Source organism: Temnothorax americanus, unplaced genomic scaffold, assembly GCF_048541705.1.
Source record: "Temnothorax americanus isolate GAGA-0224 unplaced genomic scaffold, ASM4854170v1 Scaffold14, whole genome shotgun sequence".
Lineage (NCBI taxonomy): Eukaryota > Metazoa > Arthropoda > Insecta > Hymenoptera > Formicidae > Temnothorax > Temnothorax americanus.
The window spans coordinates 3,860,957-3,886,645 of NW_027509275.1; the positions used below are offsets into that span (position 1 = coordinate 3,860,957).

Here is a 25,689-nt window from a genome sequence, read left to right on the forward strand (position 1 = left end):
CGACTCGATCCTCGCTGTCTTCTATTACGCGACCACGCACCGGCGTTCGCTCGATATACTTTTCCCGTAGGCTTCTCCCCCTTTCCCCTCTCTTTTGAGTTACGCGTGGTTTCATAGGGGGGTTAGTCACCCCTGTATTTCCCGAGCATCAGATTACACGTCGTTCGCAATGAGGAGGGCGCCTACGGCGCCAGGGTCCGGCGAATATATGTGACGCGTACAAAAGGGACTTGCCTCGATCACGAAACGAAATATTGAAAATCAAGGATTTGTATATTCTTAAAAATTCTGTAGTCACATAATTCAAAATATATAAATCTTTGTGCGCAGTAAAATCGATTTAATTTTTCGCGATTAAAAATCGAATGATCGCGCGCGCTCTCTAGATATTACATTTAGGATGTATTGTGCATTGAACGCTTTTTGTCATTTGTTTCTCTTTTGTCGCGAAGGAATCAAATAATGTTATAAAAGGTTAAACATGACAAGCGGAAGGAGCAAACACGCTGCACCGATGAGAGATCGAGCGTCCTGGATAAATGGTTAATATTTTTATTATAAAAATTATAAAGAGCTAGGGGAAGAATCGAGATGTAGAATTAAATGGTACATTATGATTATTTGTGTTGCATCAATAGATCACTCGGGAGGGACTTCTCAAGAAAATTTTATTACGGAGTTTCTGACGCGCTGCGAGGAATATAACGTAGAACCGTTACCTAGTTTTGTTGTAAATTTTCATAAATACTATCATACCGTAGATCTGTATGTATAATTAATTTTTATTGTATAAACAATCACGTTTTTTTGTAGGTGAGAGATGACATGGAGCAATACGCGAAGATTGAGCCAGAAAAGTAAGTATTCCGAATGTTCCTGAATGTTTCGTCATGTTTTGAAATTCACGGTCCATTTAGGGTCAAATCGGAGGAAGATGTCCCTATCTTTTACGTTTCTTTTGAAAACCCTAAAAAGATGGAGAATGTGCAGAAACTGGAATGTAAAGATAAGCCATGAAAATACATTAATATTTACCAGTCATCAACTTAGATATGGACATTCGCGTTTATGTGCTCGTATCATTTTTCCACGTTGCACGACGGGAAGTGTCGATTTGTATTCTCGATGCATTGAACGCTACGCTGCAGAGATATAACACCGTCACGGTGCTCAAGTGAGACAAAATTTAAAAAGCCGCGTGATTCGAAGCGCATTGCGACAACTGATAATTACGTTCTCTCAGATTACCCAGTTGTCGGATAAATGCCTACGGTATCCTGCAGATAGCACAAATGCTGACGGAATTCGAACGTCTGGACGATCTGAATCTAGATGACAATCCGAATGTGCAGGAGAATTATTACCTGCTCTGCGCACCGACCAGAAAGTGCATCGCAAATTCAATACAATCCCATTTCTCGCGGCAAACGCCTAATCATTGCAGTCATAAAAAAAATTGCGTCTTCCAGTTTACGCTATCTGTCGCTGAGGATGTGTAAGCTATCCGACAACGGTATACAAAAGATCGCAAACGAGTTGAGGTATCGGGACGACCCGCCAAACAACCCAAAATTGATCGCTCTTAACGTGGCGGACAACGACGTTACGGACATCGGTGCCGAGTATATCGCCGCGATGCTTCGAACCAATCGGTTATGTAGTTGCCAAACATTTTTCAGAATTCTTATCTGTAGAGATGTCAATCTCTCCCTGCGCAAAAGGAGTTTTAATGAAAATACAATGACGTTTTCCGATGCTACTCGTAGATCTCTGCAGAGCGTGGTGTTAACCGGAAACGAGATACGGGACGACGGCGCTTCATTGATAATCCAGGAACTTTCTATGTATCTTTGACAGTAGTAGCGATTAAATTAGACAATTTTCTCAATTTAGACCGCTGTTTTTAATAATATGACGCGATAGGTCTACTTTGACTCGCGAAGAAATCGTCGGCCTTCGACGTCGCAGATTTATCGAGCTGGAGAGCAAGGTTGATATAGATTATCTCGCCACGATGTTATTTTGCCTATTGATAAACAAATGATCATTATTACAGCTGGATAGGCAAGTTACCCGAGAAACTCTCGTCACGGAGCGGTCGAGGGGAAGTGAAATATGGCAGCGTCAGAATTTGTTTCAAAATTCTAATAAAAGAAGTACGTTTAGAGCTTTCCAATTTATTTTAAAATTTGTTTTATAATAATTCCCAAAATCCAGCGAGCCGAGATAGTTCGTCAAAGACGAGAATCCAATCTAATTCACCGGCGATATCGGACAATTCCATTCAAGTATTTATTTCTAATAACATTTTGATATTATTTTGTTTCTCTGTAATAAATTGAAAGGTGTAAGTATTAAATGTATATTCCTAGACCTCGAGAAGGGCCTCGAACAGCGATGTCGATCATCCATTTATAAGAGAAACTATAGCGATAAATAACTCTGTGGTGACTAGTGGAAATTTGAATTTGCAACATTTGAGTTTAAGTTGTAAGTTTTCATTATGTCATATATATCAACTAATTTCTGTTGAATATGAATTATCGCTGCAAATTACGTATTTACACCCAGTTAATCGATTGACGAATAAGACTGTGAAGAATTTGGTAGCGTGTCTGCATTATCAAAACTATATGCTATTAAGCGATTGCAGCAGAGGGTTGCTACATGTATTTTTGGAGGTATTCTTTATCGTGTGCACTATCAATATATCAAGGAGGCTTTTATCGTTGCGAGCTTCCTCTTCCCGTGATCAGGGTAACGATATCGAAAAGAACCGAGATTGGACAACATTTCAAGAACTTTTGTGTCGCAGACGACAGAACAATCAGACGATACGCGACGCGGACTTTAAGGATTCGGTGGAAAGCGAAATCTTGCGGAGCAAAATCAGCGTACGGTTACAATTTCCCTCAGTTGATTATTATCTCAGATTTCCAGTGTCTTTCACATTTCGTTTTTAACACATTCTCCTATTTTTAACACTTCTGGATAAAACTTGAAAAAATCACTGCTTTCCTTTTTTATTCAATTGGCTATTCAATTTTACGCAAAAACATATATTTTTATTTATATCAATTCTTTTACGTCTATTTGTTGGCGATTATTATGGAAAAGATTTGTGTTAGACATATAAATAAGAATGTAATTTCATTCAGCTTATTATATAGCCTGCTGGCATTGACCGGAGCTTACAATTAGCAGAAATGAACAGAAAGAAAGTTTGCAATTGAGAATTAAAATTTTAGAAATTTTTTCTTTTTCCTTAGGGTCTCCGCATTTAGATTTTCGATTCATGGTTTTCCAATTGGACTCGCTGCCGCGCGGGGTGGCGCGATCGGTAACGATGCCATTCGGAGATCTTATTGGATGAAAATCTTATCTTATCTCGCCCTGCCCAGCGCGCGATACCCTCTGCATCCGAGGGCATTCGGGAGTGAGCCCCGACCGCATTGTCACTTTCGGTCGTTGCACTTCGTGGAAATGTTGTTGCACGTCGCCGCCGTTACCGTGCTCGTTAACATCGCCATTATCGAACTGGACTCCCTTTATTCCTCCTCGCCGACGAAGAATTCGGACGTGGACTTCTCATCGGACGAGGTAACGAGCGAGCCGCATCGACGCCTTCATTAACGAAATACGATACGTCGTAAATTGTCGTATGTTTCATATATTTCACGTTGAAAATTCTGTCGCGTGAATTCATATTACATTGTTATTTTACGTAAATTCTTTAGAACTCAACCATCCCTCTGTCAAAAGTTACTAAAATTGCGATCCACTTGCTACTTTCGCGCGTCTGTTCGACATTCATGTGTAAATAAGAGTGATAATAAAATTAAAATGTGAAGAATAAGATCGTACATGCGTATATAATAAGGGGGTGAGGTCCCGATCCCACCCCACGCTTTATATTTACTTTATGGTAGATATTGCGTTATTGGGAATCAAATTGCATTTGACAGAGATAAAAGTAAATCTAAATAATCGCGCCGATCGACAGTACCGACATCTAACGACGACACGTTCGTCCGCGTCAGCTGATTATCGTGCGCCCATGTGCGCCTATGCCTATGCATTATTGTGCGCTCGTGCGTTATGGCGTCGCTGCGTGCTGTCGAGTTCTTCGTTATTTTTTTTTTCTCGCGGGCTGTCTGACGGGCCGCGGACTCGAGGGAATCTCGCGCGTTCTCCGAGTGCGGGTTCGAAGTTCGAAAGATACAATAATAAGTACTCCGTGAAAAAAACTCTCCCGAAATCATCTTTCGCCGCAACATTCCACGGTACCGTTTCAGAGAACGTAGCCTCGTTATCTCGACGATCTCTGGATCGATCGATTGACGTAATTCACTCGCGCGAATACGGCAAGTCGGCAATTCTCCGGGTCGCGATGCCGTCAGCCGGAAGTCACGCGTAACCTGGCGCTACTACCCGCGATTTTCGAAAATGTACGAAAACCTGTTCAAGAGCCCGCTCCACCGCGTGTTCGTGTACGGCACGTTGAAGCGAGGCGAGCCGAATCACGGCTTGATCAAGGACACCGCGAACGGCTACGCCAAGTTCCTGGGTCTCGGCAGAACGACGACCCGGTATCCGTTGGTCATCGCCACGAAGTATAACATTCCGTTCCTGCTGAAGAAAGCCGGTGCTGGCCACGTGAGTTGAAAAAAGGAGCTCCTTGAACAATTGAATCTATGTTAATTGTGAATTTTGAATCCAGTTAATCTCACAAATCTTCCACTTTTCAAAATTTTTTAATTTTTTAATTTTTTTATTTACGCGCTTGCGATTTTAATTCCGACTTAAAAGACCTTTATTCGTCACGCTACGTCAATCGTAATAAAATTTTCTTAAACAACTCGTTTCAAACCAGTACGTGCTCGGAGAGATATACGACGTGGATTCCAACATGATGAAAAAATTGGACGAGTTGGAGGAACATCCCAAGTTCTACGAGCGAACGGAAGAAGAGATTTTGTTAGCGCCGGAGGCCGCGCTCAAACCTGGAAAACCTTTCGAGGAGGTAATTCGATGGATTTACGCATGTGCGTGCGTACGAATGCAACAGGCATCTGTATTTTTCTTCTGACGGACCTGCTCCTTCCTTTTAGGTCGGCGAGTCGACGAAAGCCTGGATATACTTTCTGCCGAGATACAAATCTTCCCTGCTGGACAGTACCGTGTACGCGTCTTACACCAACAACGGAAGTCACGGGCTGAAGTATCGCGAGAAGTATGTCCGCGACGCGTCCCACGATCACCGAAAGGAGGTGCAATAAATAATTGCCGGCGGCTTTCGTCTCTTTGCAGCGACAACGACGCGTCGAGCCCCAACGATGTTCTTTGAACATTCGATCGAGGGTGCGATTACTTATGGCGAGCGGTCTCTCCTACGTTAATTCTCGTGAATTCAGGAAAAGTGACGACGCAGAAAACAACGAGTGAATTATACAAGGCTGTTTTGTATCGCACGCATAGCGGCGCAATTATTTGAAGCTGTATTTTTAAGGAAGCAACTCCACGTCTCTTCCGAACCAATTACATTATTACACAATAGATAAAAATAATTTATATATATATACACACAATTATAGTTTTATATATTTGTGATACAACAATCGTTCCTATATCAACATAATTATCTACTCTTCCAAATCTTCAAATTGAAAGAATTAGCCGACAGACATATAAAATGGGATTTTGCAAATGAAGGAGCGAAAGAAACTGGCATAAAAGTATATCTCGGTGATTAAGTTTTATTAAATACGTCACGTACGCTCGCATCCCACACTTTCGCGCACTCTCACTTCCCGTCATTCTATCGTTCGCTCTCGCGTAACGGTAGCGATAAAATTATCGTATCTCAATTATTCTGTAACAAAGGGCAGGCTAGTCCGCGTTGCCGCGGCGATCAAAATCAATTCGAAACCGTCTCCAAGAGGCACCGGTGTTGCGCGCTTCCGCCGCGTGCTCAAGTTAAACTTCTCCTGGGCGTTACGCAACGCGACGTTCATCCGCGGCCGACGCGCTTCCGACGGACGTGGGTCGCGGTCGCGGAAAGACGATCGGCCAGATCACCGATCACTCGCGCGCGCGGGTAATCGAGCGTTGCGCTTCTCCTCGCTTCGAGAATCGGTTGATCGACGATGTACGGTACGGCAAATTAAAAAAAAATGCTCGGAGGCAATACGCGTACGAGTTATCCTAAGAAATTTATTTATAAATAATCACATTTTATCACGCGCTATACAAGAATTCTTATTATTATCAACCGTTTCCGTATGGCATTCTCTCTCCTCCTCGTGTTCGGTAAACGACACGCGTCACCCCGCCGAGGAGGATCCGCCAACGAGAGAAATCGTTCCCCGAGAAACGGATTCGATATTTATTCGCCGCGCGTTCTTCATCTTGGGAAAGAAACTCTTTATATCGACAAAAAAAGGAATTATACAATCGTCAACAAAAGCGTACATAGAATTTCCGTTTTATGTTTAACACGTGTGTATGCGTATGTCTTTCTCCCTCCTATTTTGTGCACAACCCCATCGCGACACGGTAGCTTGTGTTTCACGCTTTTAATTAACTATTTTGCCCCTCGTTACTCTCACTCAAAAAGTTGCGTTTGCGTTACTTTGTCGTCGTTCTCGAAACTCTTACCGTTTCCGCGCCGTTCCAAAGCCCAGCCCCGCGGAAAATTCGATTATTAATATACATACACATATATATATATATATATATATATATATATATATATATATAATACATATATACCTTAATTTATCTAGAAATTTTCGTTCGTTGACGCACGTTGCCATTTTGAGCGAAGCGATACTCTCCCTCCACTCGAAAGTGGAGAGAAAAAGAGAGAGAGAGAGAGAGAGAGAGTCCAAGAAGCATCCCGCGATCCTTCAAAGATGTTATTCGAGGATAGCTCTCGTACAGAGCCGCTCGCATCAATCGCGTGAATTTCGATCTCGAAGCTTATCGTGTTCGGACGTGTCAACGTGATCAGTCCTATTTACATCGATAATACTCAATGAGAAGGCATCGATCGTGGCAGTAATTATGCACGCTAAATTAAAAGTAGCACCGTATGAAAAAGAAAGTGCGAATACCACGTAAAATACCTTAACGAACGATACTTTTCCTTTAGACTATAATCCGCGTAACGATAACGCATTACTCGCGGTAATAACGTCGCGTTCCGGCCCACCGGTTTTTGAGGATTCGAGCGTCAGAATCCATTCTTCCATCGTCCTGACGCTTTCCTGGAAGCGGCATACCACACCCTATGCCGATTACAAAATGAAATATATAAAAATCGATTTCCAACCACGTTGTCTATACGGTATGAAAATAAGCTTGCGCACACTTGCACGATATTCATTTCGAATTAGTTACAAGGTCCATGAGCGCACGTGTGTGTGTGTGTGTGTGTGTGTGTGTGTGCGTGTGTGCGTGCGTGTGTGTGTGCAAATACCTATCAAGTATAGAATCGACGATCCGTCCCACGATCATTTCGGAATCGCCGACGAGAGAACCGGAATTAACATCCCCGGAATTTTATCAACTCGGGGCGTGTGTACGCGCGCATACACCTAGTCTATAAAATAGATTTTCTCGGCGAGGTTGAGGTTGGGCCACGAAGCGGAGAGGGGCGACGATGCGATCGATTGTTTTTGATTCCGTCGATCAGAGCTGAAAAAAGGCGTTTTCAGCTCTGATCTTGCGACAGGGCGCCGTATTTGTTGCCAAGGGAGAGCTTGGCTTGCGAATCCGGCACATTGTACGATCTACCGCCACCTCGGTTGCGAACTTCCTCAAACGCTCCTTCCTCTCGCCGCCTGTAATTAAAACCACCAACGTTACACTTGGTAATCGGACTACGATATCGCTCGAAGCGACGTAAGTGCCTCCTTATCCGCGTGAAATTGATTATCTCGTACCGCGGCTAAGGGAACGTTATTACCAAGACTTCGGTTACGTCTTACCGTCTGGTGCCCCATGGACCGCTGCCATTATTTGGCTGGGGGGGCTTGGAGTTCAGGGTTGGGAAGTATTCCTCGCTATTTATATCGGGCGCGATATTTCTTCCTCGCGGTCGCGGACTAGCGAACGTAGGTTGATTTCGCAAGTGCGGCGCTTTGTAACTACTTCCGGTCGAGGAGGCGGCGGCAGGTGGGGCGGGCGGGGTCGGTTCCACCACCTCGGCGGCGACGGCGGCGGGCGCTTCCGGCACCGCTTCCCGCTTTTTCCACGGTCCCGTGTGCTTCGCGCCGCCCTCGACGATCTCTCCGTCCGAACCGATTTCGAAGGCACCACCCTCTCCGTCTGATTCCGCGTCAACGCTGTCGTTTACCGTTAAGTGTCCTATTTTCAAACCGCTGTAGTCTTTCTTCTCTTCCTCGAACTCCTTCCACTCGTCTTCGTCCTGAAAACAAAATACCCTCGTGACATATTCGCGTCGCTTTTTCTAATTCATCTTCCCAATTATCATCGTCACGATCCACCCAAGTCCTTCGCGACTCTCGCGCGCAGTCGTGCGCGAGACGGTGCACATTCGTGGCTCACGATGAAACGCTTCGCAGCTCGTAACGCAATTGCAATTTGTGAGAACGACGGGTTGGAGTAGGAAGGTACTCGGCTAATCGTCACGTCGCGTACGCCGCTCTCCGCCGAGGGCTTTCGCAAAAGAGAGGGGGAGGAAGATCCGAAGAACACGCGCGCGCGAAACAGCTGCGGGTCCGGGGGGATTACGTAAGGCGCCCCGGGACGTCCGGCGTCGTCGTCGCCGTCGGCCCACTCCACGCGACCGTTCCCCCTTCGCGAAGAATCAAACATGGCAGCGCCGTAGCGCGGACACGAGGTTTCGGAATTCCGCGACGAAAACGCGTGAAACGCCCGCGCCGTGCCCGTTCTCGGCTCACCTCGGTGTGCTGGGACTCCTCGCCCTCGGGATTCGCCGGCTTCTCCTTCGGCTTGGGCTTCTCGGCGGGCCGCTTGCCCGTTTCCTCCAGTTTCTTGGCGACCTCGTCGGTCGTGGCGAATTTCTTGCCCTTGGCCTTCTTCCGGTCTTTCTTGGCGAAAAAATCGTCCAGGTCCGCCATGGCGACGAGACGGAGTCCGGATGGCGCGACGAGGGCACAACCGGGGGGAGAGCGGAAAGATCTGCGACGTGCGAGAACGCGCGGACACGGGCGCGCCGAGAATCACGCTCGATCACGACGGACTGATCCGATCGTGGATCGTGGCATCCGCCGTGCCGTCCACATGGGCTTGTCTCCGCCGGAAGTCGGCAGCGCCGACGCGACGCGACGCGGCGCGGCACACGGCGGAACGCGGAACGGCCGGCGCGCGCTGCGCGCGCCTGAACGCTCGCGGCCGCGGGAGAACGACGATATTGAGAATATCGCGCGAGAAACGCTCGTAGCTCGTCTCGCTACTCGCGACGCCGACGATATTTCGCGCGGGCCGCGACGCGCTTCCACGTCCGATCGACGGAACTCGAGACTCCGGCGGAAGATCGCGGGCGCGCGGCGCGGCGAACGAGTGATCCCTAACCTGAAAACCATGCACATGCACGCGTCGCTCCGCGCACGTGACGGACGACCGGACCATTCGCACCGATCTGCCGACGACCGCGACGCAAGTCGCAAACTCGTCAACCGCGCGAGGCCGAGGCCGAGGCGTGCGAGAGTGCAAAGGTTATCGCTGCGTTGACAGCACGGCGCCGTTCGTCACTTCCGGAACACGAATGGTTGAGAAAAACGAAACGCAGCGGCACGACGAGCAGCAATCCTCTTCTCTCGGCCTAATTTGATACAAAAGAACGTTATACTTGTTTATATTTCTTTTCTTTTCCATTGAAAATATTTTTTGTGCGCTAAAGCGATCGAATCGTTTTTGAGACCCTTACGTCACAACTTTCGCAGCGGGATGATTCGCGTCAAGTTAGGCAGGATACTTTCAAGCGCGTTGAAAATTGAAAATTTTAAAAACTTGACGCCTAGAAGTTCGGAACGCTTTGCTTTGCGCGTCGTTAATTATGCGGTCGCGCGTCGAAATTAAGTGCATACGTGCGACGAGCGACGAGCTCCGCCCGTTAACGTACGTAGCAGTACGTACACGTATACGTTCATTCCCCCAGCCGCGCGCGCGCGCGAGTGGCCGGCGTGGCCGCAAGGCCCGCAAGTCGCAAGTGCCTCGACTCTCGACGATTCGCGGCAATCGCGGCAGAGAGCGGGGCCAGCGGGGGGCGCATGGCGCATGCGCGGCCGGGCGCGAATCCCGCATATACCGCAGGCGCACCGCGCACCCCGCACCCGCACCGCGGCCGCCCGCGCTCCGCGTCCGCGGTGTTCTTAGCAGATTAGCAGGAATAGCGAGCACTCGGGCACTAGGCAGCGGCAGCGGCACTCGTCGACGCGAATCCCTCACGGCTGTGCCCGGCGACCGGCGGTCCGTCTCTCGCGCATCTCCCGCGTCGCGTCGAGGAAAAAACGCGAGCGCGGCGTGATACCTCCTGCCTTTGCCGATACTCCACGGCGACGGACGACGGAAACCAGAAACCAGAAACCAGAAACGGCCAGTTCGGTGGGCCGGAACTCGGCTCTTCTCTTCCCCCCTCGCTTTCTCGACCGACCGCGATCGCGCCGGGTTTAATGCGTAACGTTAACGAGACGCCGGCGAGATGAGGCTCACGCGGAACTGCCTGAACAACATCGGCAAGATGTTGGACTTCTACTCGCAATTCAACCCCTCGCCGCTCTCGATAAAACAGTTCATCGATTTCGGTGAGTCCTACCCTGGTCAGGCGCGTCGCCTCGCTTTTCCTCGCCGTGCTTCGCGTCACGTAGCCTTAAGGGGTTCGGTCGCCGCGCACCGCGCTCGATCGTTATGTCGATTAAGCGCGATTGACGGGCCTGAGACCCTGAGAGACGTGACGCGACGCGGCCGTAATTTTCGGCGTGCGCTGGTACAGTTAACTTTTCTTAGCGACGACGTTACGAACGAAACATTCGCTCGGAATATATCTCAGACTTGTATATAAGTAATACGTCTCGCTGGAAATCACATACGCTCCACCTCCGCGTATACCAGCGCATGCCGTATGCGTATTATATGTTTTTTACGTTTATGTTCCGATTTCTTACTTACCATTTTCGTGGACGAAGCAATCGTGACATTGACAGCTTTCCGACGTCGCAGGAATGATACATGAATCTCGCGCGATACTGATTGAAATAAACAAGTTTCACAGGTGTGTTTCGAACAGTTGGCATATGATTGTTGTCTACGAGGACGAAGTAGATGGTAAAAGATGAAAATATACATTTGAGAGGGAGCTTCTTATTTCCTTTTCTTTTCTTCGAGACGAATATTCGGATGTGCGTTCGACTCGTGACCCTCGATATCCAAAAAATTTTTCCTAAATTATTTCTAATATTAAACGTTCTCTTGATATAATTTCTAATGCTTCGTGCTTAACCTAACGAGCGGGAATAAAAAGTATTCCCGATTCTTAATGATTAACGAAACGTTATCTGTACAATATTCTTTTGCGATCGACGTCCTGTCTTCTACGTTTCGATACACCCGGGACCTTGGTGCCCCACGCGACCGTCTCGCGACGCGCGACGCAGCCCGTCACTGAATTTACGCGTTAAACAACACGGCGACGCGACGTTATTATGCTACTCCGTTTCCCCGTGGCGCGCACGCGCCTGGCACCTGGCACACGTGCGAATTCGATGAAAAATTCGTAATATGGTTTGGACGCGCGCGCGAGTTCCCGTAACAGAGGTTCCTATTTCTCGATTCTCGCGGTGAAAGCCACGCGCTCCGTTTCCTCTCCCTTTTTCGCGAACGAAAGGAGAGTTGCTTGCTCGCGACTCTCGTCGTCGATAAGAAGCGATAACACGCTCGTGATGCGATTCGCCCCGGACGTAAATAAGTCACGACGTATTTCTCTTTGCCAGTGGAACACTCGGCGATAATTATGTATTTATAGCGATAAATATTCACGTGATCGAGGATACGTCGTTACCGTAAAATAAGCGTTCGTAAGCGTTTGTATCGGAAAATACGTAAAGATAAAGTCGATGAAAAAAAAAATCGAAAACATTTCTCGAAAGGATGGGAGAATATTTCGAAACACGCGATTCGTCGACGAGTAATGAGTCAGCGAATGATGAAAAGAGAAATATTTTGGAGACGTGGGGGAAAGAGCGAGATGAACGGCCGAGGTCATTCACCCCTATACGACTTCCCGTCTTAATACACGAGTACGTTGCGCGTTTTGCCTAGCGGTCGTGTAAAACGTCGCCAAACGTTACAGACGCGTCTAAATAATAAATGTCCCGTGCTCCAATTATCCCAGAGTCCATCGTAACGCCAACTTTATAGAAATGCGCGCCGTCACTCTCATGGTCTATCGATCTCCGACGTGTTCTACCGATTAATGTGTACAGCGACGAGAAAATGATTAATATACGCTATACAGCAACTGCGAAAATATACGATTCAAACGTGTAACGCGCCCCGGAAAATGTATTATACGGGATGCCTCGCGAGACGTATATACGTGAAGCTTCGAGAATGCGTATCTCGAGGAAGACTTTTATTTACATCCCGTTATTTCGCGAGCGTGTCGAATATTCCACCGCGTAATCTCGATGGCAAATAATTATACGACGGCGTGGCGTCACAACGTACTGCCTCACCTGCGATTTCCTTGAACGAAGCGTGCACTAAAAATTCAATTGGACGCGCACCAGAGGATCCATTTAATTTTAACGCGAACGGTGAATCGATGTTTTAGCCGAGGTATCGAATTAAATGAACGTCCGCCCGCGCGCGTGTTTTTCGCCGTAGAAACGTATTTGGATGGGATTCGCGTCAAAGAGGAACGCGCCGCCCTTCGCCTCGCATCGGGTCAAGGTCGCAGGCGTGTCGCGAATTTGGAGAAAGGTATATGTACATCCGTCGGTTTCGGTCACTGATGCCATTGGTGACGTTACGGTCTTTATGTGAAACCTGAAGAATTAATATCGCGTATAAGCGCAGTATTAACCCACTTTGGAGCGTTGCCCGCGACTTGGCGCGAATTCGAATGATACGAGGGACCGGGAGTGGACGCACGCCTGATGGAATTTGTACCCCGCGAATAGTGTCGTCTTAAGATCATACCCGCCCACGTGTGTGCGCGCGCGTCTGACGCACATCCCGCGTTTTCCTGGTGAAAATATGCGCGTCACGAGGTACCGTGAACTTTGGTACTGTGAAATCGATACATTTTCAAGGGTAGGGTAATGAGAGGACGCGTGGAAATAGAAAAACCTGGACCGATGCGTCTACCTCTTTTCACAGTTCTGTGCAAATTGGTGTGAAAAAAGGCATAGTTCCTTTAAGAAAAAATATGTAATTTGCAACACGCATCTGCATACTTTTTCTTGAAAGCAACCGTGTCTTTTTTCATACCATGCACGCGATTCGTCTCATTATTCTGTGCGTAAAAGTATTAAGGTAACATTACCGAAAAATTATTGTTTCACAAGATATTTTGTATTTTATGTCAAAATACTAGAACCTTCGAGCCTCATAATTCCAAAAGTTTTTAACGAAAAAATACTTTATTATAGCGTTTCGTGAAAAGCTCTCGAGATCAGCTACAAGAATATGCATTGAAAAATAGAGGTTTCCATCGAAGAACGTAAAGGTGTCGTTCGCGTGAGCTTTAAACGACCATCCATGGCCAAACCACGGACACCGTCTTATGTCCCCCTTCGAACCGAACAACTTTTGTCTGAAACACGTTTTCCACGCTCTTTTACTTTAAGAGATATTCAGCTGAATCACTTAAAATGATACACCCTATAGAATGGAAGCTAATCGCGAGTTGTTAATTTCGTTCTCGTTTTATTCGCGCGCGATGTATTCCGTATCGTTAATCTACATTCCCGCGGTTATGCGCGTTCTATTTATATGTTGCGTTAGTTATTAAACTTTCATTAGAGATTTTTGTCACGTGGCGGGGAAGAGATGATCGATATCGCATCGCATAGCGTGCATTATCGGTACAAAATAGTTCGTACGACCGATTTTTCTCCATGTTATACATTCGCGAGGAATGATAAGTCAGATTAAACGTGTGGCGTGACCGTGGTATATTTGACGTCGACAAAGATGCGATTAAGGTTGTCGGATGAATGTAGCACTGATTAAAATTAGTGGGCACTCTGTATAGCGTAACGCGATGCCGAATGAATACCAGTCGCGAACGAATATTTTACACAGAACTGATACTTTTGATATCCTTCATATTATTTTTCAATTTGACCCAATTCTATGTTTTTCTGAAATGTTTTTTTAAGATATACCGCCAAATTCTATAGTTATAAGGAGAAGAATAATTTATTATTTCAAACACACACACACACACACACACACACACACACACACACTAATTTCAACGGTACTTTAGCCTGACAATATTGAGGTCAAAGCATCGGTAAACAAAATCAAATCTGACGGTCGTTTTCGAAGTCGGAAAGGAAACGCGACGCGCGTTTTATTTACGATAAGCGAATCGATACTGCCAGTCTCTGTCAATATTACAATATTATAATGGAGCGTGCCATTTTAACATTTAAACCATACATTCGGCATTATAAGAAAGAGAAATTGTTTATGTATCGCTAATAGCAATTGCTAGTCAAATGATTACCCGATAATTGTTTTTTATCGTTGCTCCATCGAAAACAAGTTTATTACGCACTTTGATTTTATATGCTCCTACTATGAAGATTACATATCTGTGGATAAGCAATTTTTTACCGTGAATTGTAATCTTGAATTATCTAACGCTGATAGTTTCACAGAATTCTATTATCAATTGTGTAAGCTTCGTCGAAAAAACAGGTTACGAGATCGTTGAAAATGATACAATGAGAAATGCAAAAATATTTTGCAATATTTTGCAGCTATGTTATCTTATCACGGACCGGCGCGGCAGTTCTAAAGGGCATCGTTCTAAAATCGATTGACGGCGAAATTAGAGTTAACTTTTCGAGACTATCTTTCCTGCGCAGAATACTCTCGAAAAACGAGATATTCTTAATCGCTTTCTAACTCGATACGCAAAGAACTGTTATTCTCAATCCTTCTGTTCTCTTTAAAAAAAAGGTGATGCAACGTGTGTATTTTTGCATGCAACTGATCTCAACGAACGGCAAGTTGAGAGACACTCGCGTCTCCCTCCTACAACGAGGGAGATTAGTAAGATGACGCTTGGGAAACAGCTGTTCAATTTTACATACCCGTCTGACTTTAAAGCCCTCACCGCACCAATCGCGGTGCGCTGCCGCGCTGGTGCGGTGATCCACTCGAAACCTGAGCGCTTATCACGTATTATACTTTATACTACTCGTGTTTGTTGTCTTCCTCGCGCTTCGGCATTTGCAAGTAAACGAGTCTATATGATAGCCCGTATCTGCACAGATGTACCTACAGACTACAGAGATTATCCACGGACTGTATATGCGTAAACATATTTAAATCCAATCGATATAGAATAAGCGACGTGGTCCAGCGTGGTAGTTCGGGGCCTGGGACGTGAAATCCTTAGCGATTTATTTCCACGGGACGCATACCGCATACCGTCTATGCCCGCGAGGCTTCGTTCATGAACAGTGTATGGTTTTTGCACTGAGAAAACCTTTATTATGCTATCCCTTATTTGTCCGCGCCAGTCCGGTTTCTCGACTTCGTAGAAACGCTCTTGGAGCACGTTCCGGTTTCGCGGAATGTTCATCCGCGCGATGTTCCCTCAAGTGTTTTGTCACGATGTGTAGAATTTTATCTTTCGTATTATTTTTCGATTTATCTTGCGATAATGCCAATCGTTTTAAAAATGCGAGTGAAACATTTCGCAATTTGCGGAAGAGGCCGTCGGTCTCTCTCTCCCTTGCGTTCCATTATCAGGTAGCGATTTTATTGTTGCTCATTCTCGCAAGAAGCAAGGTAATAACAAAATATATATTGTCATAAACGGTAGAAACTTCGATACTTTGCATTTGTTTAATTTAATGAGAAAAACCATTTATGTAGCATAACATGATGTACGTTCCTGAATGCCGCGGGAAGTGATAAACCGACGAATGAGAAGTCTTTCGCATTACGCAGAATTCTCACGCGCTCGCGATTATATCATCGGCAGATTACGTAATCCGCAATACGGAGTATCCGTTTATGTCCCTTCTTTTTTTTTTTTAGAAAAACGATTAATTTCAACTTAATAAGTCACGCAATTATCGTGTGGAATAATCAACAATTGCGTGGTTTTTCTCGAAAATGCGTATAATTGAGATAATACATATTTAATTTGCTTTCCTTATTTGCGCACGCAGAAGCTTGTGAATACGTCGAATTTCTATACCCGACTTAACAACATCCGCGAATTTACAGGCTGCACACATCAGACCATCATAGAATATAAAAACAAATATTTAAACACAAGACTATCTGATATCTGAGATCTATACTGCGAGACAGCACTAATTATATATATATAGTGCTCATTTCCTCGTAAAGTCTTTAAAAGTCTTCAGAAATATCTCTGAAGATTTTACGAAAAAGAAGAGGGAAGGATGCACTATAAATCAATCTTCATCTTAAGCTGCTTCGTTATCTGTTCTTTCAAACATAATGATGATAATTACGCCGCAAAACAGTTTGGTTTTGCGGAATATATGCTTCACGTGATCGTTCCGTTTTCATATTAAACGAGAGGCATATATACAGTTCGCGAGAATGTAAATGGAATTAAATAAAGCCAAGATTGTGTGGTTAATTCAATCTAAATACGTAACTTATTTAATGAGAAGTAGATCAGAGTCAATGAAAGATGACTATTTGTCACGATCAAATAAATTCAAAGTTAAATCTCGAATCTCGTTGCACTTTTTATTCTAGTCCAAGAGTTATATCATAACCCTAGTCTTTGTGGTACATTTTGCTATATATGCCGCAACAATCATACTCGTAATTGTTTCGTACATTGGCCATATCGAAAATCGTTGGTAAAAATGACGTTTGATAAGTTTTTCATGGAAGCGTTTGTTTTGAAAGAACATCGCGCTATCTTTAACTTGACGTGATATTACTTAATTAGTATTTTTTTGTGTGTGGATTTTGAAACGCATACCAGTATAATAGCGCGATTAAGATATCAAAATGATTATCCCTTCCACGCGAAAGCAGCTAAATTTTTCGACTCTCATTACAATGACTCAGAACTAAACAATTACTATGATTTAAAAATGCACCAATGTTTAACCAGAGATATTTTTGTTTCCTCGGAATAATTACATTGATTACTTTATCTTTTTTTGTGCATGGATATGTCTACGCTTGATATTTTAATTTCTAATAAATAAACGAATATATTCTAAAAAGTTAAATCAGTAACTGTAAGATGCAATTTCATACAATTTTACGGTGCGCAAACATCGTCGTAAATAATACTAAATGCACGATACGAGAAGTCTCTGATAATGAAATAAATAGAACGATAATAAACGCGTGCGCTTATCATTTTAGAAGGCCGCAAGTTCTAATTTTGCATATCGCTGCTATCTGTTAGCGTGAAAAAATAATATATTATTGCAGATGAGTCTCGATGATACAATCACCGTATCGCGCACATTGTAAAAGTCAATTTGTCACAAATACATCTTATGTCATTGAATGTACTCGAATTATAAATCTACTTTTATATTATTCCGAATATCTCTCGAGCGTGACGCGTAACCCTGCTGCGAGCATTAACGTTTCTCAGCAGAAGACATTTTCATATGGAATATATTTTTTTCTCATTGAGATTTTGCGGTTGTCATAGATGAGATTATTCGAGGAGAAATAATTTATATATTCTCCAACTTCGCTGAATTTTTAAAACGAAGGACAATTGTCGAATCACAGAAGTGCTTATTTTAAGATGCACTTTTCCTGCATCTCAGATAAAAATAGAATGCGGTAAAGTATATTCAGAACTTGGAAAGAAAGCGAGGAGATATAGAACACGGTATAGGAAGTGCAACACTGAGCGAATAAATTTAAAGTTTTGTGTGCAATTTTTGAGAATCACTTGGCGCGATCGACACACATTTTGCGCCACTTCAAAAAAGGCCGGTACACAGATTTGGCAAACCGAGTATCGCCGCGATTATAGGCGTGAGCACTAGGAACAAAGTCCAAAGGCGAGAAGGCTCGTCCGTCTCAGGTTGCCATATTACACGGCCGATAAACAATTGATTTCATTTGACGTCATCTTTCGTTATCTGTGAGATTTCAAGGTGACGCTTCTTTCTTTTCTTCTGGTCATCGCCATTGGCACGATTTCGTGACCGTGAGGAACGCTGAAAAAGAATTTCATGTTGCTTTATTTTCATTGCATTTGGTTCAAGAACGTCGATTCGGCGCTATCGGAGTGATCGAGAGAAGGTCAAGCGTAAGATAAAATTCTTAGATCTCGTTTCCTTTAGCCCTTATCTACTTTAGTCTTTATTAGGGCGAAATGTGACGATAACCTTTTGGATAAGGAAATATATGCGCATTTCTTGTAACGAAACTACCGCAAACGACATTTGCACGCGCAAAAATATTTGCTGTCTACTCATTGTCAAAAAGTCTTTTGTCAGTTAATGTCAAACGATAACGAACAATAAAATATTATAATAGTGGGTAATACAATGCGCATGTGTAACGATCGCTATCTTCGTTCGAACAAAGCGATATTTTTATCTGTTGTTCTGTTTGGCACGCATGTGACGGTGACTCAGAATAAAGAATGACGAGAGTGAGATGAGACATTTATTTTGCTCTTCGTAAATGGATTATCCTACGGCGGTTGAGAGTTGAGAAAGAATTAATACGCACGTATAGTTGTTGACAATCTTATTTTACAAGGCGAGATCTACGATATCAACGAGTTCATGCCCGTGTATGTTTATCTGCGTCAGATAAGGTGCGGCTAAGTTATGCTAATTGCCGAGGGTAATGTCCTTACGTGTCACTTCCAGCGTATCTAACAATCCTCGTTAAATTCTGCACGACTTCATTCATCTTCAGAAGTCCAGCCTCATTGTTTTTCGATAGCTTCTAGTTACTCCAAAAATTGTGCACATTAATTACTTATCATTGAACTTTTTTTTAGCAGAATCGATAATAAAACTATTAAATCCATTTAAAAATACAAATTTGCGCAGTTACTTTATATATCTGTAAAATTGTCGAGATTTATATATAGCACTGAGGTTTTTTATGATATTTAAATAGGAAAAGCTTGAAATTGGAGATTCAAAATTAATTACAGTGAACAATATTGGGAAGTCTCGGTCCTCAATCAACGCTCGACAATGTCCAATGGATCAAATCGATGCTATTGTCAATGCCCACGATGAGCAGTGAGCAGATGCCACAGAATTTTTCGCTTATCCATTTTCGCCTTGCTAAATGGAATTTTATATAAGAGCAACGAGACGGTTCAGTTGATCTGCATCTGACCAGATAAGAGCATTCAATTTCCTGGCAATTTCTCGGCTGGTCGCTTTTATAGAATCGAATCGTAAGAGCCAATTCTCATCGTAAAATTCATGAAAATCTAATCTCATTCGATGCCAACGAGTACTTTACACCTAACCATTCTCAACCGCATGAAGCCCGCAAAAATTGCGCAATTCTTTCAAACAGCACTTTTTATCACCACTTATAACGTCACGTGTTTTTCTCCGTTCAAATGGCCTCCATTTGAAATTAACTGTAAAACAAAAGTATTTTCCGTGTTAATTCGATTCAATTATATAATGGGAACAAGCGGATCACGCAACCTACATCTTTATGAATTAAGACTGATTAAAATTGTACAGACATTCGTACACTTGTTGTTGTCTCTTCGACGTTTCCTATCTTTCCATTGATTACATTTCGCGTGATAAATAATCGTTATCAGTCGCCCTCCTAAGATGCATGGGAATCGGTGAATACGCTAATCTCCGTTGAGCATACAAATTTTTATGTGAACAATTGTTCCGTTCACAAAATTTATTGAACTCCTCTCGTACGTAACAATAAATGTTGATTTTCAAGTATCCGAAATGATACGTTAACAAGCAAGTTGCCGATAATTGTTGTATTTTATTTTATGATAGAAGATCAGAATAAATTATGTTTTGTGCAACTTTTTTTGCGTCCTGGTAACGAACAATTCGCTAGGATTCGTTTAAGTTCCAAGACATGGGATACGATTTAAAATTCTATTTGACGATCGATAAAAACAAATGTTTTATCAATGATTATGGAGCACATTTACATTCAGGTATTTCACGACACTCGTCACAAGTCACAACGTTCGAGCATTTGCGGTGGCCGCGGTGGGTTTAGACAAAGTTGCAATTTTTCAGACTCGCAGTCTCAAGTAACAATCTTCTCGCGTTCGCGTTGCACACTTACCAGAGAGTCGAGGTTTATTTTCAGAGCACACCGTCGTACGCAATCCGAGGACATGTCGCGAGCATGTCTAATATATAAATTAAATTGAATTTTTACTCCGACGAGAGAAGATAAGGGATCGATTTATCGATATTCACTCGTGCGTGCCGATTCCAAATATTTCACGAACGATTGACCGATGTTTCCGTCACGATCTCCTACAGCTACTTTTCGCGTGTTTAAAAATGCAAACAATTTATTTTGTGTTAGGATATTTCGTGAACTTTATATGAGAATGCGTAAAAATTTAACAAACAGGCCACATGCCCACATAAAGAAAAGAAACATTCAACTTAAAATTAGAAGAAAAAGAAATTACACTTAAAATGAAGAATTTTGCTAATTGTTCTAATAGTTCGTAATTGAGCGGTACCTTTAGCGAAGGCGTGTTATAAGAGCATACGTAAATAGGGATAGCGACACGTCGTTAAGTAGGTCAATGTATGATCACTGGAAGTTATTCGGTTTGTATTTTCGATATTCTATGGATCGTTTTTACATAGCTTCTTATGATCTTTATATTGTCACGATAACACGGCAATAATCTATCGCTTTTTTGAGAGACAATTCCACAACAAACATGTATTTTGGCGTCTGGCAGGCGAAAAAATATGATATGAGACGAAACTTGTTTTGACGGGCACCGCTGCTGCGATTGCAGCCATCATTATCTTCATGATTATTTAACGTCAACGCGTAACTCAAACGTTCATTAAGGACAACAAAGGAAGAGTAATTGAGCGAAAAGAAAATAAATCTATCGAATAAAATGCGTGATTATATTAAAATTTTATTTCTCGCAAATATTAACATGTATATCTAAATTTTACTTTCATATTAAATTCTGAAAAAGGAAGAATTTTCTGTTATTCTATAAAATATTCTAATACCGAAATATTCTAATTAAAATTCGCAATTGTGATTGTATCATGTATATTTTTCAGGTCTAAACGCCTGTGCGAGGAAGTCTTTCATATTCTTGAGGAAGGAACTGCCCGTGCGACTCGCCAACATTATGAAGGAGATCCATTTACTGCCGGAAAACTTGCTAAAGATGCCTAGTGTGGGTATTGTGAATAACATGTATGCCACGTCTTTCGAGGAAATAATACATTTCGAAAAAGTTGACGTCAACGAGACCACTTTAGACACGTGAGTAGATCAAACATTTGTAGATCAAGCACTATTTTAAACGGATTGCGATATTCATGTAAATCTTTTATAGCACAAATTACTGTACGAAAATCTCTCGCGGATTTCTTACAGATTCTGCCAAGCTCTAATAAAGATACGGAACAGGCATACCGATGTCGTCCAGACAATGGCGCAGGGAGTTTTGGAACTGAAGGAATCTCACGATGTGGACATTCAGACTGAGAACAGCATTCAGTATTTCCTGGACAGATTTTTCATGTCCCGCATTTCCATTCGTATGCTGATCAATCAACACAGTAAGTTCAACGAACATTTCACGAGTAAGCTTTAGTATGAGTCACATATTATTGCGCTTCATTGATACGCTTGATTCTTTCCAATATGTTTCAGCGCTCCTTTTTGGTGGACAATTGAACGGGCACAGTAGACACGTTGGATGTATAGATCCGTCCTGTGACGTAATCGACGTCATTAAGGACGCTTATGAGAACGCACGGTTTTTGTGCGATCAATATTATCTGGCTAGTCCGGAATTGAGAGTCAAACAGCATAACGGCAAGTTTGAACAAAGTTGATTATATTAGTGTTAGTAAGTAATTTGAGACAAATATTTTTCTGTAGAGGTAGACCAAGTGCAGTTTCTCAATCATCCATTATATATACAGTTACCATTATTTCGATATATACATATATATGTTGTATGAATAAAAATTACGATTATGTTATGTATGACTATCGTTAATTACATTTTTATTATTGGATAGAAATATTAATAAGGATTGTAAAAAATAATAGCGGCTAAGTTTGATTATAATTGTTGCATGTGGTTCGTTTTTCTAGAATTGGAGCGTAGTAGTGAGATTAGGATTATTTATGTGCCGAGCCATTTGTACCATATGCTATTCGAGCTCTTCAAAAACAGCATGAGAGCCGTGATGGAACACCATGGTGAATCGGACAATTATCCGCCGCTGGAGGTTTTGTTAGTGCGCGGTAAAGAGGATATTTGTGTGAAGGTACGATGAACCGTTTCGTCAGTGGCTCAATTCTTAAGATGCGTGATTAGATGGCAGCGAATAACCACTTATTTATCCATCTGTTTTAGATATCCGATAGAGGTGGTGGCATTCCTCGTTCACAAACGGACCATTTATTTAAATACATGTACAGCACCGCTCCACAGCCGAGCAAATCAGATGCTCATACGGTACCGCTTGCGGGATACGGCTACGGTCTGCCATTGTCTCGATTGTACGCCAGGTATCTGCACGGCGACATCGTATTGCTTAGCTGTGAGGGTTACGGAACAGACACTATTATTTATCTGAAGGTAATACTTAAAATTCATCCAAATTTTCCCAAGACCTAACCTAATGACAAATATTACATGTTGTATATATTACGTGTCATAATTTTGTTCTGCAATGCGCTTTTATTTATCAGCGATGTCCTAACTGAAAGTTTACATCCTCAGGCATTATCCACTGAGGCAAACGAGCTATTGCCGATATTTAATAAGACCTCGTCGAAGTTTTATCGTACGCCGGTACCCATCGCGGATTGGAGCAGCCAGTGTGGCGGTGGAATGGCGACGAGGCAACTTAGTATGAGTCACGCTCATGGCCACAGACTGCCTCACGGGATGGAAATCACTCATTTATAGCAGAACGCGATCGATGCGGATCAGAAAACAATTGGGTGAGTAATTTATTATAGATAATACACTCGCCAGAGAGAGTTCTTCTTTTCTTAAAATATTGAATAATCTTTTTCTTTTTCAGAAACCTCAGTAGAATTTTCTGTCCGCGTATTTTGCAAAGGATGCTTTGACAGGAAAGTTAGATCTGTGTTCAAAGTCGAGACAAAAAAATATTGAAGGAATATTCTCTACATATGAGAAACAACTAGTTATTAGACGGATAAAACACTACGCATATTGGCCAAAGATAATATTGATAATCTCTTCCTTGTGCCGTAATTGCATTACATATCAAATCAATTCTACAGATTTGATAATTGAGAATTTTGTTTTCCGTCAATATATATTCTTTGTGGCACAAGCTAGAACATCAGATTATCTACTATATGTTTTTAATAAAAAAATGTTCACAGGGTTTAAAATTGATATGAAAAAAAGAATGTTTTGATAGCTCTTGAAGCAATCATCTTTTGCGTCATCATTCGTTTTATAATGAAGCATTGCATCCAAATAACTGGATTGCGATTTGTAATATTAGGCTTGTATGACGGAATGTATTTGATCATCTCACGTTGGTTATACTACGGACAATATCAGCATTTCAATTTGAGAGATAGCATTTTTCGTTACATTATAGCTCCGAATGTCGAATAATATATTCTGGACCACGTTCTGAAATATATAAAAAATTATCATTTTTTCCGTGTTTCAATGATATAAATATTACAGATAATCATATATATTAGTAGTATAATAGATATAGTTTTCTTTTAGATTTTAAATATTGAACATTTTTGTCATTTTATTTTTTATACGTCTCATATGTTTTTCTTTATTTTATCAAATAATTTTCTAGAGAAAAATAATTATATTTATAATGAATATATCTTAGAAGGTGGTCTAGGAAAAGCGGGTATCTACTTCCAATCGACTGTATGACACACGTAACAAATTGCAGACTGTGATGTAACATGAAATTTTGATTTAGCTGCTAGACAATTACATCTGTTGGTATACGCGTACACTAGATGCGCCATGTAGTATGTTGTACATTATAATTTTGCGTCTATATATACGCCGGTTGTTCCGAATGACTACAGAGAGAACTAAGCGAAGAAAGAACTCTATCCTCTATCGCCTGAGAAAAATATTTTGTACAGTAAAAATCTATGGTTAGCCTATCAATCGGCTTTTCAATTACATTTTCTATGAGCAGATTAAATTTATACGGATCAAAATTGTTTCTTCACGGAGAAAACTTTTGGTACAGATCTCACGCATCTGAGGTATCTGTATCCACTTTAATTATATTTCGATAACATTGTATTTATTTTTGTACGCATAATATACTACGACGTGGAAAAAAGAAATCAATATCGATGGCATAATATTTGTCTTTTTTATTCCACTGCAGATTAAATTTATTGCAGAGATTGGAAAACGGCGATTTTTAACTTATGAATGTTAACGAAGGATAGGTAATCATTAAAGAAATATATTTAATACTATATAATATTATATATATAATATTAATATATATATATATATATATATATATATATATAATATAATATTATAAATAATGTACTTTTTTATGTAAAGTATTTTATTATTATTGATTTCCTAATTGATCAACTAAACAGATTTACTTGATCACGCAGATACCTCTGAGCGATAAATATTAAGTTTGTAAGTTTATACTGTATGATATGTGTTGGGAGAAGAATGTTGCAAACGGAATGACGAGTCACTTGCGAATGCTGTGTACGTTTTCTACGACCGCAGTTTTTTTAAACGTAATTTCGGGGACGTAGATTAGTACATTGAGCATGTCGTATCGCGCGCGCGTGATAACACTTCTCAGAGAATGCAGCGTTGACAATTTGCAAGACTCTCTTTTTCCGAACCGTGATTCTAGAGATGATTTAAACAAAGAATGTTATGTATATATAATGCTAGGTCGGAACGTTATGGATAAATATGTAAATTCATTAGTTATGACGAACTACATTCGTGTATGCGACATGAATAGGATCTTGTAAAGCATTGTTAATAAACATCTCGCAACAAACGTGAGGAGTACGGATTATTTCGAGCCGTGAGAAACTAGATCGGACTGTCCGGCTCTTGATCTCATAAGTTTCTGCTACTTCGTAAGTTAAGTATCCACGGTATTCGCAGTCTGATAAGGGCCCGCATGTTATCAAGGCGAACGATGAATCTAGGACACCCTGTACCACGTGCTGGCGGTTCCCGAATAACTCATTTTGCATATGCAAATTAAACAC

At 42.3% G+C, this 25,689-nt stretch overlaps 3 protein-coding genes across 5 annotated transcripts; 2 read left to right on the top strand and 1 right to left on the bottom strand.

Moving 5' to 3' along the window:
- Positions 1-813: 813 nt before the first annotated feature.
- Positions 814-5,749, top strand: LOC143894709 (gamma-glutamylaminecyclotransferase). Of its 2 annotated transcripts, XM_077401267.1 has the most exons (6): positions 814-857; positions 3,270-3,600; positions 4,468-4,656; positions 4,874-5,023; positions 5,112-5,233; positions 5,311-5,749. In XM_077401267.1, the coding sequence occupies exons 1-6, from the start codon at positions 826-828 to the stop codon at positions 5,345-5,347; spliced, it is 861 nt and encodes a 286-aa protein (XP_077257393.1). In that variant the 5' UTR covers positions 814-825; the 3' UTR covers positions 5,348-5,749. The 2 variants fall into 2 exon arrangements, with proteins under 2 accessions (XP_077257393.1, XP_077257392.1); XM_077401266.1 differs by having other exon boundaries at positions 5,112-5,749.
- Positions 5,741-11,521, bottom strand: LOC143894712 (protein CDV3 homolog). 2 transcript variants are annotated; one of them, XM_077401274.1, is made up of 3 exons: positions 11,158-11,521; positions 7,992-8,431; positions 5,741-7,844 (listed from the first exon to the last, which is right to left on the bottom strand). In XM_077401274.1, the coding sequence occupies exons 1-3, from the start codon at positions 11,332-11,334 to the stop codon at positions 7,715-7,717; spliced, it is 747 nt and encodes a 248-aa protein (XP_077257400.1). In that variant the 5' UTR covers positions 11,335-11,521; the 3' UTR covers positions 5,741-7,714. The 2 variants fall into 2 exon arrangements, with proteins under 2 accessions (XP_077257400.1, XP_077257399.1); XM_077401273.1 differs by lacking the exon at positions 11,158-11,521 and adding an exon at positions 8,928-9,557.
- Pdk (pyruvate dehydrogenase kinase) lies at positions 10,326-25,472 on the top strand. The gene is made up of 8 exons (XM_077401261.1): positions 10,326-10,793; positions 21,492-21,699; positions 21,814-21,998; positions 22,093-22,257; positions 22,543-22,718; positions 22,808-23,032; positions 23,177-23,400; positions 23,484-25,472. Exons 1-7 carry the CDS (start codon positions 10,691-10,693, stop codon positions 23,363-23,365), a joined length of 1,251 nt encoding a protein of 416 aa, XP_077257387.1. The 5' UTR covers positions 10,326-10,690; the 3' UTR covers positions 23,366-23,400; positions 23,484-25,472.
- The last annotated feature ends 217 nt before the right edge of the window (positions 25,473-25,689 follow it).

What these genes read in the sequence shown, in the direction of transcription:
- LOC143894712 (XM_077401273.1), bottom strand. Translation starts at nt 9,107, where the DNA reads ATGGCGGACCTGGACGATTTTTTCGCCAAGAAAGACCGGAAGAAGGCC. An exon ending in AGGAGTCCCAGCACACCGAG is followed by an intron (nt 8,432 to 8,927) that starts GTGAGCCGAGAA and finishes TTTTGTTTTCAG; the next exon opens with GACGAAGACGAGTGGAAGGA. An exon ending in GGTCCATGGGGCACCAGACG is followed by an intron (nt 7,845 to 7,991) that starts GTAAGACGTAAC and finishes TTTTAATTACAG; the next exon opens with GCGGCGAGAGGAAGGAGCGT.
- Pdk (XM_077401261.1), top strand. Translation starts at nt 10,691, where the DNA reads ATGAGGCTCACGCGGAACTGCCTGAACAACATCGGCAAGATGTTGGAC. An exon ending in AACGAGACCACTTTAGACAC is followed by an intron (nt 21,700 to 21,813) that starts GTGAGTAGATCA and finishes GATTTCTTACAG; the next exon opens with ATTCTGCCAAGCTCTAATAA. An exon ending in TATGCTGATCAATCAACACA is followed by an intron (nt 21,999 to 22,092) that starts GTAAGTTCAACG and finishes AATATGTTTCAG; the next exon opens with CGCTCCTTTTTGGTGGACAA.
- LOC143894709 (XM_077401266.1), top strand. Translation starts at nt 826, where the DNA reads ATGGAGCAATACGCGAAGATTGAGCCAGAAAA. An exon ending in GCGAAGATTGAGCCAGAAAA is followed by an intron (nt 858 to 3,269) that starts GTAAGTATTCCG and finishes CTTTTTCCTTAG; the next exon opens with GGTCTCCGCATTTAGATTTT. An exon ending in TGGACTTCTCATCGGACGAG is followed by an intron (nt 3,601 to 4,467) that starts GTAACGAGCGAG and finishes AACCTGTTCAAG; the next exon opens with AGCCCGCTCCACCGCGTGTT.